The 18233-nt window shown below is 52.9% G+C and overlaps 1 protein-coding gene across 1 annotated transcript in view; it reads right to left on the bottom strand.

The window, feature by feature from the left end:
* The window catches only part of SLC37A1 (solute carrier family 37 member 1), a 314109-nt gene that overhangs the window by 32797 nt on the left and 263079 nt on the right, over positions 1-18233 (bottom strand). Inside the window, exons 15-17 of the mRNA XM_069635652.1 lie at positions 16417-16465; positions 14924-14997; positions 4804-4882 (exon numbers count right to left, since the gene is read on the bottom strand). Coding sequence (XP_069491753.1) covers positions 4804-4882; positions 14924-14997; positions 16417-16465 — 202 coding nt within the window. The remainder of the gene's footprint in view (positions 1-4803; positions 4883-14923; positions 14998-16416; positions 16466-18233) is intronic.

Here is an 18233-nt window from a genome sequence, read left to right as displayed (position 1 = left end):
GGAATATAGCCATCACCCCCCAACCTTCATCCACCCCGTCGAGCCATCACCTCCTAGCAGGAATATAGCCATCATCCCCCAACCTTCATCCACCCCGTCGAGCCATCACCTCCTAGCAGGAATATAGCCATCACCCCCCAACCTTCATCCACCCCGTCGAGCCATCACCTCCTAGCAGGAATATAGCCATCATCCCCCAACCTTCATCCACCCCGTCGAGCCATCACCTCCTAGCAGGAATATATCCATCATCCCCCAACCTTCATCCGGCCCCGTTGAGCCATCACCTCCTAGCAGGAATATAGCCATCACCCCCCAACCTTCATCCACCCCGTCGAGCCATCACCTCCTAGCAGGAATATAGCCATCACCCCCCAACCTTCATACGGCCCCGTCGAGCCATCACCTCCTAGCAGGAATATATCCATCATCCCCCAACCTTCATCCGGCCCCGTCGAGCCATCACCTCCTAGCAGGAATATAGCCATCACCCCCCAATCTTCATCCACCCCGTCGAGCCATCACCTCCTAGCAGGAATATAGCCATCACCCCCCAACCTTCATCCGGCCCCGTCGAGCCATCACCTCCTAGCAGGAATATATCCATCATCCCCCAACCTTCATCCGGCCCCGTCGAGCCATCACCTCCTAGCAGGAATATATCCATCACCCCCCAACCTTCATCCACCCCGTCGAGCCATCACCTCCTAGCAGGAATATAGCCATCACCCCCCAACCTTCATCCGGCCCCGTCGAGCCATCACCTCCTAGCAGGAATATATCTATCATCCCCCAACCTTCATCCACCCCGTCGAGCCATCACCTCCTAGCAGGAATATATCCATCATCCCCAACCTTCATCCACCCCGTCGAGCCATCACCTCCTAGCAGGAATATAGCCATCATCCCCCAACCTTCATCCACCCCGTCGAGCCATCACCTCCTAGCAGGAATATATCCATCATCCCCCAACCTTCATCCGGCCCCGTCGAGCCATCACCTCCTAGCAGGAATATATCCATCATCCCCCAACCTTCATCCGGCCCCGTCGAGCCATCACCTCCTAGCAGGAATATATCCATCATCCCCCAACCATCATCCGGCCCCGTCGAGCCATCACCTCCTAGCAGGAATATATCCATCATCCCCCAACCTTCATCCACCCCGTCAAGCCATCACCTCCTAGCAGGAATATAGCCATCACCCCCCAACCTTCATCCACTCCGTCGAGCCATCACCTCCTAGCAGGAATATATCCATCACCCCCCAACCTTCATCCGGCCCCGTCGAGCCATCACCTCCTACAGAAAAAACAAGAAGGCTGCTACTTGTTTCTCTCTCTATCCTGGGCCTGGAGACGAGGAAACTCGCTGAGCCAAGATACTGCATGGTGCAAACTCACAATCAGCCTCACGCGCCTACACTCAGCTACTGGTCCCCACTGCCTCGCACACACACACATGCGTCCCAGAGTGCTTAGACTTACCTGCAAACCCCAATGTCCAGCAGAACACTACATTACAATCTCTGGAGTTCTCACAGTAACCTACCGATCCTGGGCTGAAGACACACTCACCTACAGACCACCCACAGATTATGAACATGCACCAACCGGCGGTGACAGGATCTACAGACCCCAGAGTGTAGAACCACACATACAAACCCCAGAGGGCAGACTCTCCCTCAAAGATCCCAAAGTGTGCACACTTACCCATAGACTCTAGAAAAGGGACAGTCACCGTTACACACTGCAATGCTAAGGTTCACCTACAGATCACACAGAGTGCTGAGTCTCGCTTAAAGATCCCCCCTCCCACCCCGAGTGCAAACACTAAACTGCATAAATTCCGCCGGGGGGAAGTAAATCACCTGCAGGTTCTGTGTGGAAGACATTCTCCCACAAGGCCTGGAGTGAAGACATTCTCCCACAAGGCCTGGAGTGAAGACACTCACCTGCAGCCCTCGGAGTGAAGACATGGGCACGAGAGTAATAAACAATGATGCTAAAGAAGGTCCCCGTGTAATGCCAACGTCTGGCGAACGAACACACAGTTACCCCACAAGTTAGTTGCTGCCATTCGGCAGCGAATCCTGAATGAAGAACTCAACCTCAAACACCCATTTTTCGGCGATGCTGCAAGATCCAACCAGGTCCAGTCGTCTCCACTGTTTCTCTCCCACATCAAATAACCCTAAAAACAATCTGACCAGTGAAATATTTGTGCACACAGCCCACACACAGGGATCATATATGAACCCACACAGCTATCTATGAACAAACCCTGGCGTGCATCCCGTACAAGAGTGCAGAGAATCAACTTGTGACACGGTCAGCAAACTGACCCCTTCGGTGGGAGGTGCACCAGGGTGGAAGCCAGAGCCAGTCCTACCCCAGAGCAGGATGGTGGCAGTAGGGAGGGACACAATCCCCATCTCCCCCCAGGTGCCAGTTCATAGACATTGAGTACCAACTTGCATCCCCCGCATGTCTCTTGACAAAAATACTGGCCAGGTTTTCTCTTTCTTTCCTAGAACCGGAATTAAAGTCGCAGGAGGATGGAAAGACCACCCTTCAGCGTCCTACACTTTCTACCAACAACGGTATGAATCCCTGAGCCGCCAAACAGAAAGAGAACCTGTGGATGAAGGGGGGGGGGGGAGCTTAAGTAGCAGCCGGACATGCAGCGCACCGCTGCCCAGCATAGGCACGCGCTGCAGCGCACCGCTGCCCAGCATAGGCACACGCTGCAGCGCACCGCTGCCCAGCATAGGCACCGTGGCCCAGCATAGGCACCGCTGCCCAGCATAGGCACGTTCTGCAACGCACCGCTGCTCAGCATAGGCACGCGCTGCAGCGCACCACTGCCCAGCATAGGCACCGTGGCCCAGCATAGGCACGCGCTGCAGCGCACCATTGCCCAGCATAGACACCGTGGCCCAGCATAGGCACGCGCTGCAGCGCACCACTGCCCAGCATAGGCACCGTGGCCCAGCATAGACACGCGCTGCAGCGCACCACTGCCCAGCATAGGCACTCTGGCCCAGCATAGACACGCGCTGCAGCGCACCACTGCCCAGCATAGGCATGCACTGCAGCAAACAGCTTCCCCAAACTTATTACATCAGAGAATTAACACAGAACAGCGTTCACAAAGCAAACTTCAGATTACTTTGGAGTTTGCCACACCATGGCACCCTAACACAAACTGGGAAGTCTAACCGCGGGCCGCCACAATTGCAGCATGGTGGCCCATGCTGTAACCAAGGGCAGGGCTAGACCTGCTCTTTATCACATCTTGTGATTGGAATACCAACTGGGCGGGAAAGACAGGGCCATACATCCAATGGGAGAAGCTGGGGAGGTACAAAAGGGACAACAAAAAGTTGTGGGGGAGGTCAGAAGAGGAGAAGGTGACAGACCAAGAGATGAGCAGGAGTAAGGACGGTGGTCTGGAGTGTGGAGGCGAATTGGAGAACAGGTGAGGGCAAGTGATACTGTGAGCTGAGCGTGCGTGCAAGGTGGGTGAGTGAAATTGGTAGAGGCAGCGTAGAGAGTGAGTGCATGCGTGCTTGTGAGAGTGAAAGGAGGGTGACTGATTAGAAGGTGGGGTGTGGCAGCAGACTGGAGGAGTGAGCAGTACTGTGGAGGAAGGAGTTATAATTTCGAAGTGAGAAGGCAAGTAGAAGGAGTGACAGACATCAGAGGGACAGAGGAGGAAGACCTAGGGAGGAAAGACGATGTGTGGCGTTGCACACAGGGGAGCAGAGAAGCAAGAATAAGTCCCAAAGATAAGGAGGGGGAACTCAGGGCATTAGGGAAAGGAGATTGAGTCGGTAGAGTGTCTGGAAGGCACATTCCCTAACATTGTTAGTATAGGGTTAGTCTAGAAAGCTCCTGGCGGAGCTTAGATAAAAAAAGCACTTGCCTTTAGGTTGACACTAATAGCAAATTAGATACTAGACCGTAGGATTCAATAGTCTACTCACCTGGGGTCTAGGGATGCCGGGTTACGGTGGGAATGCCGCATCTCGATGCGAGTCAGAGACGTCCCTAGCGCTCTGCCAAAGAAATCAAACAAAACCCTTGGACATTCTCTGAGGGTTAGAATGTTCTTTGAGCCATCTATGACAACTGATGGACCCCAGAATTGGAATGGGTTATTTATAACGTGCTTAATACCCAGAGGTTTCTAAGCACGGACTCGGGGATCGAACCTGTGTTGCTCAGCGTCGTATTGCTTCCAAGACTAGCGCATTGCCCCTGAGCTATCCTCCTGAGACTACAGACACTCACCTACAGAACTAAGAGGGCAGAAACTCACCTACAGACCGTAGAGTGCAGACACACATCTACAGACTCCCACAGTGCAGACACTCATCCACAGAACTTGGGAGTGCAGACACTCATCTACAGACCCCAGAGTGCAGAAGCTCACCCACAGACCTAAGAGGGCAGACACTCAGCTACAAACCAGACACTCACCCACAGACCCGGAAATGCAGACACTTATTTACAGATCCCAGACCCCAACAGACCTGAGTTCAGACATTCCTCTACATGACAAGGAGTGCAGACTCTTACCCTATGGAACCTGAAGGGAGGCTAATCAGGTGACGATCCAAGAGTGCTGACACCTGCAACCCTTGAGTGTGGACACCACTAACCTAAGAATCCTGGAGGGGACGTTCATCTGCATACTCTGGTGTCAGAACACTCCCCTACATAAACAGGAGGGAAGACACTCCCCTACAGAACCGGGAGTGCTGAGATTGGCACACAGACCTTGAATCATAGACACTCACCTACAGACCCTGTCCCATCAATGATGGCTGTCACCGTCGAGAGTGCCTTGGCGTTCCCCTTCAGACTCTTATGAGTTCCCTGCGAAGAAACAGACTCATTTCAGTCCAGCTTCAGGCTCGCTGCACCCATCCAACCCAGGGAGAGGATTCCAAGAGTGCCAGGGGGGCATGGTGGGTGCAGAGAGGGGGTTCAAATGAGGGAAACAGGCTGCAAAGCAAGGGTGCCTCCGAGGGTAGAGGGCACGCAAATCAGGATGCCAACAAGCACTTTTACAAAAGGGAAATGACGTGTGAAACGTGGGGTGCCGAAAGGAGAAGCTGGAACAATGCAAAGGTTTGAGTGACAATGATATGACAGCAAAGGCAATACATCAACAAGGGCAGGGCAGGGCAATGCAAAGGAAAATTCCCAAAGCAGGCAGAGCCGGGCAATGCACAGGGAAATCCCAAAGCAGGCAGAGCGGGGCAATGCACAGGGAAATCCCAAAGCAGGCAGAGCGGGGCAATGCACAGGGAAATCCCAAAGCAGGCAGAGCGGGGCAATGCACAGGGAAATCCCAAAGCAGGCAGAGCGGGGCAATGCACAGGGAAATCCCCAAAGCAGGCAGAGTGGGGCAATGCAAAGGGAAATCCCAAAGCAGGGAGAGCGGGCAATGCAAAGGTAAATCCCAAAGCAGGCAGAGCCGGACAAAGCAAAGGGAAATCCCCAAAGCAGGCAGAGCGGGGCAATGCAAAGGGAAATCCCAAAGCAGGCAGAGCGGGGCAATGCAAAGGGAAATCCCAAAGCAGGCAGAGCGGGGCAATGCAAAAGTAAATCCCCAAAGCAGGCAGAGTGGGGCAATGCAAAGGGAAATCCCAAAGCAGGCAGAGCGGGGCAATGCACAGGGAAATCCCAAAGCAGGCAGAGTGGGGCAATGCAAAAGTAAATCCCAAAGCAGGCAGAGCCAGGCAATGCAAAGGGAAATCCCAAAGCAGGCAGAGCGGGGCAATGCACAGGGAAATCCCCAAGCAGGCAGAGCCGGGCAATGCAAAGGGAAATCCCAAAGCAGGCAGAGCAGGGCAATGCAAAGGGAAATCCCCAAGCAGGCAGAGCCGGGCAATGCAAAGGGAAATCCCAAAGCAGGCAGAGCGGGCCAATGCAAAGGGAAATCCCAAAGCAGGCAGAGCCGGGCAATGCAAAGGGAAATCCCAAAGTAAGCAGAGCGGGGCAATGCAAAGGGAAATCCCAAAGCAGGCAAAGCGGGGCAATGCAAAGGGAAATCCCCAAAGCAGGGAGAGCGGGCAATGCAAAGGTAAATCCCAAAGCAGGCAGAGCGGGGCAATGCAAAGGGAAATCCCCAAAGCAGGCAGAGTGGGGCAATGCAAAGGTAAATCCCCAAAGCAGGCAGAGCGGGGCAATGCACAGGGAAATCCCAAAGCAGGCAGAGCCGGACAAAGCAAAGGGAAATCCCCAAAGCAGGGAGAGCGGGCAATGCAAAGGTAAATCCCAAAGCAGGCAGAGCGGGGCAATGCAAAGGGAAATCCCAAAGGAGGCAGAGTGGGGCAATGCAAAAGTAAATCCCCAAAGCAGGCAGAGTGGGGCAATGCAAAGGGAAATCCCAAAGCAGGCAGAGCAGGGCAATGCAAAGGTAAATCCCCAAAGCAGGCAGAGCCGGACAAAGCAAAGGGAAATCCCCAAAGCAGGGAGTGCGGGCAATGCAAAGGGAAATCTCAAAGCAGGCAGAGTGGGGCAATGCAAAGGGAAATCTCAAAGCAGGCAGAGTGGGGCAATGCAAAGGGAAATCCCAAAACAGGCAGAGCGGGGCAATGCACAGGGAAATCCCAAAGCAGGCAGAGCGGGGCAATGCAAAGGGAAATCTCAAAGCAGGCAGAGCGGGGCAATGCAAAGGGAAATCCCAAAACAGGCAGAGCAGGGCAATGCAAAGGGAAATCCCAAAGTAAGCAGAGCAGGGCAATGAAAAGGGAAATCCCAAAGCAGGCAGGGCCGGGAATGAAAAGAGAAATCCCAAAAAGGCAGAGCGGGGCAATTCAAAGGGAAATCCCAAAGTAAGCAGAGCAGGGCAATGAAAAGGGAAATCCCAAAGCAGGCAGGGCCGGGAATGAAAAGAGAAATCCCAAAAAGGCAGAGCGGGCAATGCAAAGGGAAATCCCAAAGCAGGCAGAGCGGGGCAATGCAAAGGGAAATCCCAAAGCAGGCAGAGCGGGCCAATGCAAAGGGAAATCCCAAAGCAGGCAGAGCCGGGCAATGCAAAGGGAAATCCCAAAGTAAGCAGAGCGGGGCAATGCAAAGGGAAATCCCAAAGCAGGCAAAGCGGGGCAATGCAAAGGGAAATCCCAAAGTAAGCAGAGCGGGGCAATGCAAAGGGAAATCCCAAAGCAGGCAGAGCGGGGCAATGCAAAGGGAAATCCCAAAGCAGGCAGAGCGGGGCAATGCAAAGGGAAATCCCAAAGCAGGCAAAGCGGGGCAATGCACAGGGAAATCCCAAAGCAGGCAGAGCGGGGCAATGCACAGGGAAATCCCAAAGCAGGCAGAGCCGGGCAATGCAAAGGGAAATCCCAAAGCAGGCAAAGCGGGGCAATGCACAGGGAAATCCCAAAGCAGGCAGAGCGGGGCAATGCACAGGGAAATCCCAAAGCAGGCAGAGCGGGCCAATGCAAAGGGAAATCCCAAAGCAGGCAGAGCGGGCCAATGCAAAGGGAAATCCCAAAGCAGGCAGAGCGGGGCAATGCAAAGGGAAATCCCAAAGCAGGCAGAGCGGGGCAATGCAAAGGGAAATCCCAAAGCAGGCAAAGCGGGGCAATGCACAGGGAAATCCCAAAGCAGGCAGAGCGGGGCAATGCACAGGGAAATCCCAAAGCAGGCAGAGCGGGCCAATGCAAAGGGAAATCCCAAAGCAGGCAGAGCGGGCCAATGCAAAGGGAAATCCCAAAGCAGGCAGAGCGGGGCAATGCAAAGGGAAATCCCAAAGCAGGCAAAGCGGGGCAATGCACAGGGAAATCCCAAAGCAGGCAGAGCGGGGCAATGCACAGGGAAATCCCAAAGCAGGCAGAGCGGGCCAATGCAAAGGGAAATCCCAAAGCAGGCAGAGCGGGCCAATGCAAAGGGAAATCCCAAAGCAGGCAAAGCGGGGCAATGCAAAGGGAAATCCCAAAGCAGGCAGAGCGGGGCAATGCACAGGGAAATCCCAAAGCAGGCAGAGCGGGGCAATGCACAGGGAAATCCCAAAGCAGGCAGAGCGGGCCAATGCAAAGGGAAATCCCAAAGCAGGCAGAGCGGGCCAATGCAAAGGGAAATCCCAAAGCAGGCAGAGCGGGGCAATGCAAAGGGAAATCCCAAAGCAGGCAGAGCGGGGCAATGCAAAGGGAAATCCCAAAGCAGGCAGAGCGGGCCAATGCAAAGGGAAATCCCAAAGCAGGCAGAGCGGGCCAATGCAAAGGGAAATCCCAAAGCAGGCAGAGCCGGGCAATGCAAAGGGAAATCCCAAAGCAGGCAAAGCGGGGCAATGCACAGGGAAATCCCAAAGCAGGCAGAGCGGGGCAATGCACAGGGAAATCCCAAAGCAGGCAGAGCGGGCCAATGCACAGGGAAATCCCAAAGCAGGCAGAGCGGGCCAATGCAAAGGGAAATCCCAAAGCAGGCAGAGCGGGCCAATGCAAAGGGAAATCCCAAAGCAGGCAGAGCCGGGCAATGCAAAGGGAAATCCCAAAGCAGGCAAAGCGGGGCAATGCAAAGGGAAATCCCAAAGCAGGCAAAGCGGGGCAATGCAAAGGGAAATCCCAAAGCAAGCAGAGCAGGGCAATGCAAAGGGAAATCCCAAAGCAGGCAGAGCGGGGCAATGCAAAGGGAAATCCCAAAGCAGGCAGAGCGGGGCAATGAAAAGAGAAATCCCAAAAAGGCAGAGCAGGGCAATGAAAAGGTAAATCCCAAAGTAAGCAGGACGGAGCAATGCAAAGGGAAATCCCCAAAGCAGGCAGAGTGGGGCAATGCAAAGGTAAATCCCCAAAGCAGGCAGAGCCGGACAAAGCAAAGGGAAATCCCCAAAGCAGGGAGAGCGGGCAATGCAAAGGGAAATCCCCAAAGCAGGGAGAGCGGGCAATGCAAAGGTAAATCCCAAAGCAGGCAGAGCAGGGCAATGCAAAGGGAAATCCCAAAGCAGGCAGAGCGGGGCAATGCAAAGGGAAATCCCAAAGTAAGCAGAGCAGGGCAATGCAAAGGGAAATCCCAAAGCAGGCAAAGCGGGGCAATGCACAGGGAAATCCCAAAGCAGGCAGAGCGGGACAATGCAAAGGGAAATCCCAAAGCAGGCAGAGCGGGGCAATGCACAGGGAAATCCCAAAGCAGGCAGAGCGGGGCAATGCAAAGGGAAATCCCAAAGCAGGCAGAGTGGGGCAATGCAAAGGGAAATCCCCAAAACAGGCAGAGCCAGGCAATGCAAAGGGAAATCCCAAAGCAGGGAGAGCGGGCAATGCAAAGGTAAATCCCAAAGCAGGCAGAGCGGGGCAATGCAAAGGGAAATCCCAAAGCAGGCAGAGCGGGGCAATGCACAGGGAAATCCCAAAGCAGGCAGAGCGGGGCAATGCACAGGGAAATCCCCAAAGCAGGCAGAGTGGGGCAATGCAAAGGGAAATCCCCAAAACAGGCAGAGCAGGGCAATGCAAAGGGAAATCCCAAAGTAAGCAGGACGGGGCAATGCAAAGGTAAATCCCAAAGTAAGCAGGACGGGGCAATGCAAAGGGAAATCCCAAAGCAGGCAGGGCCGGGAATGAAAAGAGAAATCCCAAAAAGGCAGAGCGGGGCAATTCAAAGGGAAATCCCCAAAGTAAGCAGGACGGGGCAATGCAAAGGTAAATCCCAAAGTAAGCAGGACGGGGCAATGCAAAGGGAAATCCCAAAGCAGGCAGAGCGGGGCAATTCAAAGGGAAATCCCAAAGCAGGCAGAGCGGGGCAATTCAAAGGGTAATCCCAAAGCAGGCAGAGCGGGGCAATTCAAAGGGTAATCCCCAAAGTAAGCAGAGCAGGGCAATGCAAAGGGAAATCCCAAAGCAGGCAGAGCAGGGCAATGCAAAAGGGAAATCCCAAAGCAGGCAGAGCGGGGCAATGCACAGGGAAATCCCAAAGCAGGCAGAGCCGGACAAAGCAAAGGGAAATCCCCAAAGCAGGGAGAGCGGGCAATGCAAAGGTAAATCCCAAAGCAGGCAGAGCGGGGCAATGCAAAGGGAAATCCCCAAAGCAGGCAGAGCGGGGCAATGCACAGGGAAATCCCAAAGCAGGCAGAGCGGGGCAATGCAAAGGGAAATCCCCAAAGCAGGCAGAGTGGGGCAATGCAAAGGGAAATCCCAAAGCAGGCAGAGCAGGGCAATGCAAAGGTAAATCCCCAAAGCAGGCAGAGCGGGGCAATGCAAAAGGAAATCCCAAAGCAGGCAGAGCGGGGCAATGCAAAGGGAAATCCCAAAGCAGGCAGAGTGGGGCAATGCAAAAGTAAATCCCCAAAGCAGGCAGAGTGGGGCAATGCAAAGGGAAATCCCAAAGCAGGCAGAGCGGGGCAATGCAAAGGGAAATCCCAAAGCAGGCAGAGCAGGGCAAAGCAAAGGGAAATCCCCAAAGCAGGGAGAGCGGGCAATGCAAAGGTAAATCCCCAAAGCAGGAAGAGTGACGAAATGCAAAGGGAAATCCCAAAGCAGGCAGAGCGGGGCAATTCAAAGGGAAATCCCCAAAGTAAGGAGAGCAGGGCAATGAAAAGGTAAATCCCAAAGTAGGCAAAGCGGGGCAATTCAAAGGGAAATCCCAAAGCAGGCAAAGCGGGGCAATTCAAAGGGAAATCCCAAAGCAGGCAAAGCGGGGCAATTCAAAGGGAAATCCCAAAGCAGGCAGAGTGGGGCAATGCAAAAGTAAATCCCCAAAGCAGGCAGAGTGGGGCAATGCAAAGGTAAATCCCAAAGCAGGCAGAGTGGGGCAATGCAAAAGTAAATCCCAAGCAGGCAGAGCGGGGCAATGCAAAGGTAAATCCCAAAGCAGGCAGAGCGGGGCAATGCAAAGGTAAATCCCAAAGCAGGCAGAGCCAGGCCATGCAAAGGGAAATCCCAAAGAAAGCAGAAATTGGGCAATACAAAGGAAATTCCCCAAAGCAGGCAGAGCGGGGCAATGCAAAGGTAAATTCCCAAAGCAGGTAGAGCAGGGCAATGCAAAGGTAAATCCCAAAGCAGGCAGAGCGGGGCAATGCAAAAGTAAATCCCAAGCAGGCAGAGCGGGGCAATGCAAAGGGACATCTGAAAGAAGGCAGAAAGGGGCAATACAAAGGAAATTCCCCAAAGCAGGCAGAGCGGGGCAATGCAAAGGTAAATTCCCAAAGCAGGTAGAGCAGGGCAATGCAAAGGTAAATCCCAAAGCAGGCAGAGTGGGGCAATGCAAAGGTAAATCCCAAAGCAGGCAGAGCGGGGCAATGCACAGGTAAATCCCAAAGCAGGCAGAGTGGGGCAATGCAAAAGTAAATCCCAAGCAGGCAGAGCGGGGCAATGCAAAGGTAAATCCCAAAGCAGGCAGAGCGGGGCAATGCAAAGGTAAATCCCAAAGCAGGCAGAGCGGGGCAATGCAAAGGGACATCTGAAAGAAGGCAGAAAGGGGCAATACAAAGGAAATTCCCCAAAGCAGGCAGAGTGGGGCAATGCAAAAGGAAATCCCAAGCAGGCAGAGCGGGGCAATGCAAAGGTAAATCCCAAAGCAGGCAGAGCGGGGCAATGCAAAGGTGCATATCAAGGCAGGCAGAGCGGGGCAAGGCAAAGGGAAATCCCAAAGCAGGCAGAGCAGGGGAATACAAAGGTAAATCCCAAAGCAGGCAGAGCGGGGCAATACAAAGGTAAATCCCAAAGCAGGCAGAGCAGGGCAATACAAAGGTAAATCCCAAAGCAGGCAGAGTGGGGCAATGCAAAGGGAAATCCCAAAGCAGGCAGAGCAGGGCAATGCAAAGGGAAATCCCCAAAGTAAGCAGAGCAGGGCAATGCAAAAGTAAATCCCCAAAGCAGGCAGAGTGGGGCAATGCAAAGGGAAATCCCAAAGCAGGCAGAGCGGGGCAATTCAAAGGGAAATCCCCAAAGTAAGCAGAGCAGGGCAATGAAAAGGTAAATCCCAAAGTAGGCAAAGCGGGGCAATTCAAAGGGAAATCCCAAAGCAGGCAAAGCGGGGCAATTCAAAGGGAAATCCCAAAGCAGGCAGAGTGGGGCAATGCAAAAGTAAATCCCCAAAGCAGGCAGAGCGGGGCAATTCAAAGGGAAATCCCAAAGCAGGCAAAGCGGGGCAATTCAAAGGGAAATCCCAAAGCAGGCAGAGTGGGGCAATGCAAAGGTAAATCCCCAAAGCAGGCAGAGCGGGGCAATTCAAAGGGAAATCCCAAAGCAGGCAAAGCGGGGCAATTCAAAGGGAAATCCCAAAGGAGGCAGAGTGGGGCAATGCAAAAGTAAATCCCCAAAGCAGGCAGAGTGGGGCAATGCAAAGGTAAATCCCAAAGCAGGCAGAGTGGGGCAATGCAAAGGTAAATCCCAAAACAGGCAGAGCCAGGCCATGCAAAGGGAAATCCCAAAGAAGGCAGAAATTGGGCAATACAAAGGGAATTCCCCAAAGCAGTTAGAGCAGGGCAATGCAAAGGGACATCTGAAAGAAGGCAGAAAGGGGCAATACAAAGGAAATTCCCCAAAGCAGGCAGAGCGGGGCAATGCAAAGGTAAATTCCCAAAGCAGGTAGAGCAGGGCAATGCAAAGGTAAATCCCAAAGCAGGCAGAGTGGGGCAATGCAAAAGTAAATCCCAAGCAGGCAGAGCGGGGCAATGCAAAGGTAAATCCCAAAGCAGGCAGAGCGGGGCAATGCAAAGGTAAATCCCAAAGCAGGCAGAGCGGGGCAATGCAAAGGTAAATCCCAAAGCAGGCAGAGTGGGGCAATGCAAAAGTAAATCCCAAGCAGGCAGAGCGGGGCAATGCAAAGGTAAATCCCAAAGCAGGCAGAGCGGGGCAATGCAAAGGGACATCTGAAAGAAGGCAGAAAGGGGCAATACAAAGGAAATTCCCCAAAGCAGGCAGAGCGGGGCAATGCAAAGGTAAATCCCAAAGCAGGCAGAGCGGGGCAATGCAAAGGTGCATATCAAGGCAGGCAGAGCGGGGCAAGGCAAAGGGAAATCCCAAAGCAGGCAGAGTGGGGCAATACAAAGGTAAATCCCAAAGCAGGCAGAGCAGGGCAATACAAAGGTAAATCCCAAAGCAGGCAGAGCGGGGCAATGCAAAGGTAAATCTCAAAGCAGGCAGAGCAGGGCAATGCAAAGGTAAATCCCAAAGCAGGCAGAGCGGGGCAATGCAAAGGTAAATCCCCAAAGCAGCCAGAGCCGGACAAAGCAAAGGGAAATCCCCAAAGCAGGGAGAGCGGGCAATGCAAAGGGAAATATCAAAGCAGGCAGAGCGGGGCAATGCAAAGGGATATCCCCAAAGCAGGCAGAGTCAGGCAATGCAACGGTAAATCCCAAAGCAGGCTGAGCAGGGCAATGCAAAGGTAAATCCCCAAAGCAGGCAGTGCCGGACAATGCAAAGGTGAATCGCCAAAGCAGGCAGAGCAGGACAATGCAAAGGGAAATCTCAAAGCAGGCAGAGCAGGGAAATACAAAGGGAAATCCCCAAAGCAGGCAGAGCAGGGCAATGCAAAGGTAAATCCCAAAGCAGGCAGAGCAGGGCAATGCAAAGGTAAATCCCAAAGCAGGCAGAGCGGGCAATGCAAAGGGAAATCTCCAAAGCAGGCAGAGCCAGGCAATGCAACGGTAAATCCCAAAGCAGGCCGAGCAGGGCAATGCAAAGGTAAATTCCAAAACAGGCAGAGCGGGGCAATGCAAAGGGAATTCCCCAAAGCAGGCAGAGCCAGGCAATGCAACGGTAAATCCCAAAGCAGGCCGAGCAGGGCAATGCAAAGGTAAATCCCAAAGCAGGCAGAGCGGGGCAATGCAAAGGTAAATCCCCAAAGCAGGCAGAGCCGGACAAAGCAAAGGGAAATCCCCAAAGCAGGGAGAGCGGGCAATGCAAAGGGAAATATCAAAGCAGGCAGAGCGGGGCAATGCAAAGGTAAATCCCAAAGCAGGCAGAGCGGGGCAATGCAAAGGTAAATCCCAAAGCAGGCAGAGTGGGGCAATGCAAAGGGAAATCCCCAAAGCAGGCAGAGCCAGGCAATGCAACGGTAAATTCCAAAACAAGCAGAGCAGGGCAATGCAAAGGGAAATCCCCAAAGCAGGCAGAGCCAGGCAATGCAACGGTAAATCCCAAAGCAGGCCGAGCAGGGCAATGCAAAGGTAAATCGCCAAAGCAGGCAGAGCAATGCAAAGGGAAATCCCAAAGCAGGCAGAGCGGGGCAATGCAAAGGGAAATCCCCAAAGCAGGCAGAGCGGGGCAATGCAAAGGTAAATCCCAAAGCAGGCAGAGCGGGGCAATGCAAAGGTAAATTCCCAAAGCAGGTAGAGCAGGGCAATGCAAAGGTAAATCCCAAAGCAGGCAGAGCGGGGTAATGCAAAGGTAAATCCCAAAGCAGGCAGAGCGGGGCAATGCAAAGGGAAATCCCCAAAGCAGGCAGAGCGGGGCAATGCAAAGGTAAATCCCAAAGCAGGCAGAGCGGGGCAATGCAAAGGTAAATTCCCAAAGCAGGTAGAGCAGGGCAATGCAAAGGTAAATCCCAAAGCAGGCAGAGCGGGGTAATGCAAAGGTAAATCCCAAAGCAGGCAGAGCGGGGCAATGCAAAGGGAAATCCCCAAAGCAGGCAGAGCGGGGCAATGCAAAGGTAAATCCCCAAAATGGCAAAGTGAAGCAAGGTAAGAGCCAGGGTAGAAGGGTGGAGTGGGCAAAATTCATGGAAGATAGAATGAAGCTTGGCAAAGGCAAGGACACAACACGGAAGAACAGGACAATGCACAGGTACATGTCAAAGCAGGCAGACTGGGGCAAGGCAATGGCAAGAACTCAAGGAGCGCAGAGTGGAGGGATACAAAGGCATTAACGTACAGGGAGAGTGGAACAGGGTGGAAGTCAGGGAGTGTCACAGATACACCATTGACACAAGAGCAGGAAGAGGGCAATGGCAATGCCCTAGCGATGTATAACTTACCAGGTCGGCTGAGACCGCCGTGGTGATGAGAGAGTATGGACCGTTAACCAGAGCTCCACAGAGCAGCAGCATTCCTGCAAACACAAGGCATATAAGCACTTTAACTTGACACCACCCGCTCGGTACCACCGCCTGTGGCTCAACCAGTGTCTCAATAGCAGCACCAGTGTCTCCCCAGTGTTACTAGTATCCACGCATTTCTGGCAGTGCCACCTAAACAACATGGCCATCTCCACCCCCCCAAAGCCCCTAAGCGTTCACTCAGTGCCACAGTGTCTTCCAAGTACCAATAATGTCTACAGTCTAGAAGTCCCTCCAGTGTCTCCACTACATGGTAATCAGCCTCTCGTGTGCCCACCTAGGGTCCAAACTTGTTCATATGGGGTCATCTTCGACTCCACACTCTCCTTCTCTCCTCACATCGCTGACGTCTCTAAGTCACACTACCAGATGCACCTCCTTAAGAGGGATTCTTCCTTTCCTCTCCTTCCCCCAGAAGCTCACTGTCTCCAGAGCTCTGGTTCTCTCCAGGCTGGACTACTGCAACAGCCTCTTTCTAAATCTGGCTGCTTCTACTCTCCGCCCTCTGCAACTCATCCAGAAAAGGACTGCGAGACTTGTCCTTGGCCGCAAGCCCAGGGATCGCATTTCTCTAGGACTGAAATCTCTGCACTGGCTCCCAGTGGCTGTGAGGATTAAGTTCAAAACCCTCAGCATTGTCCACAAGGCCTTCTGGGGCCTGGGGCCTCAATACCTTCAACTCGCTCTTCCTAAATATCTTCCTTCTCAAGCTCTTCGCTCATCTGCCTTGAACTCCCTCAGGGTCAGTCGCTTCTCCAAGCAACGAGTTGGTGGTAGATCTCTTTCTTCGTCTGGTGCCTCCTTCTGGAGCATCCTCCCTGCCTCCCTTAAACTTGAGGAGAACCATTTCCCGTTTCGGAAGCACCTCAAAACCTTTCTCTTTGCTTCTGCTTTTTCTCCTCCTCTCCCCTGTTGATTTCCTGGCTGAAACAGAATCTGCACTGGTTACCTGGCCACCCTCTGATCTCGGGCCCAGGCTCCCTACACCGCCAGTCACACACTTGCACTGCATTTCTGGCAACCCCCACACTTGGTGACTGTTTTCTGTATCCCTACAGTTCCACTTTCTGCACTTGACACCTGATGCCTGCACTAACCCTCTACCCTTGCCCTTGCCACCTGTTGGCCATACTTTACTATTGTTATTTATTCTATTATCTCATGTACTGCACTTCCCCCCCTTCCCCGTGTTCTTCCCCTTTTCCCCCTTCCATTGCACTTGCATGATCTGAATGTCACCTGGCCTGGTAGGATTGTTGTCTGTCTCCCCTTGTTCCCCCCTCGCTGCCTCGTTGCGCCTTGAAACACTTGTGTATAGGCGCGTTTTAAATGCCATATCATATCATATCTCCATATTCCCATTAATCACATGATAAAAAGAAGCAAATGCGCTACTGTGGGTCAGTACTCACCTATAGTCGCTTCCATTCCCATCCTACTGACCGAAGAGAAGACATAGAGCTGCAATGTGAAATCGCAGACGTTAGACACAGCTAGAGGTGTGTACTTTACACACTGGTGCCCCTTGTCAGCAGCACAGTCTTCTCCCCTGCCCACTGCAATGGGCAGGTCTGCAAAAGCTACCCATTTGGCATTCAAAAAGGGCCCTTAATTAAATAAATACTAATTTAATGTACCGAACCTTAATTTAAGGTGGTCTGACCGAAATATTCAAACACGATTATAAAGTATAGATGTAGTTATATTATTTGTATTAAGTACTGCATAACAGAACTTCAACAATGTATCCACAACCTGACCATTTACTGACAGTGATGCGAGGCGCCAGGCATTGTACTAACGTCTGGTGACGTCACTGCCACTGCCCAATTCATTGCATGCTAGGACTGGTCTATGATCTTGAAAATGGTTCACCACCGCAGGACAATGCATGCGGCTACAATACTTTGGCAAATCTGGCAACTTTCATGACAGTTTCTAGGCACTAAAGGAAACCAGTCACTATTTATTTATTCTTACATTTATAATGCGCACAAAACCAAACAGGCATCCAGGCACAGTGCTTACGGAGGCAGAAAGGGAGGGGGAAGCATGAAGAGGGGGAGAGATACAGTACCATGTTCAAGGTGGGCACCGCCAGGATCGGTGCAGCAAGTCAAAAGTGTGGGTTAGTGTCAGTTAAAGAGACAGGTTTTTAGTTGTTCCCTGAAAGGCCAGTGGCAAGGCTCGACTCGCAAGTGGGAGGGAAGGTTGTTCCAGAGTCGGGCAGCAGTGACCGGGAAGCTGGTGCCTCCTGCTCTGCTTGAAGCGTGGACTAGCCAGAAGGTTACAGTAGGGCTAAGTTGGTCTTGGCTACCCCTTGAGAGAGGTAGATAGGCGCTGTGTTGGTGAGGCATTGGTGTGTTATGGAGAGTATTTTGAAGTTGCTTCTGTCTTTGATAGGTAGCCAGTGTGCTTCTTTTCTATGGGCTGAGCCATCGTTTCTCTTTGCCGGACTCAGAGCTACTCGGATAGTGTTATTCTGGATGGACTGGAGTTTCAAGAGATTATGTTCTGAAGTGCCAGCGAAAAGGAAGTTGCAGTAATCCAACCGGTAGCCGATAACCGCCCTGGCAATGGTGAAGCAGTCCTCTTGGGAGGAGGAGGTGCTTAGCGGCTATCAGTAGCTTGGTGGTGTGGGCTGTTGAGGATGCAATTGCGTTGACTTGGCGTGTTATGCTGAGACAAGCTTCCAAGTAAACGCCAAGTGTTTTCATAGAGGAAAACACCAGGATAGGGCAGGCAGGTGAAAGAGCAGAATGCAGGGTTGAATTTGGCAAGGCGTGGGGGAGGGCCTACAATCAGGATTTCAGTTTTTATATCATTTAAGCAGAGTTGGTGTAATGCCATCCAGGCTTGAATGGTATCATAAATGATGTTGATGTGTTTAGCATCCTGGTCATAGATTCCTGAGAGGGGAGATAAGAATCTAGCTGTCGTCAGTTTAGTTCGTAAAGGAGATGCCCAGAGAGTCAAGGGGGTAGAAAAGGGTTTGGTCTAAATGTTCTAAAGAGTGGGGGAGACACAAGAGCCCTGAGGGACACCGCAGGAGACTTGGGTAGGGTGAGCTGCAGCGCTTCCGGCATATACCATGCGAGGAACGAGGCCCCCAGGAGGTGGCCTCCTGCGAAAAGTTAGCTGCAGGTATAAGCTGGTGGCAGAGGGGTTTGTGGCTGCCCAGGTCGAATGCTGCGGAAAGATCAAGGAAAAGGAGGAGGACAAGATTGCC

Source organism: Ambystoma mexicanum, chromosome 7p (genome assembly GCF_040938575.1).
Source record: "Ambystoma mexicanum isolate Mex_15411 chromosome 7p, UKY_AmexF1_1, whole genome shotgun sequence".
NCBI lineage: Eukaryota > Metazoa > Chordata > Amphibia > Caudata > Ambystomatidae > Ambystoma > Ambystoma mexicanum.
This window is presented reverse-complemented; position numbering and strand designations above follow the sequence as displayed.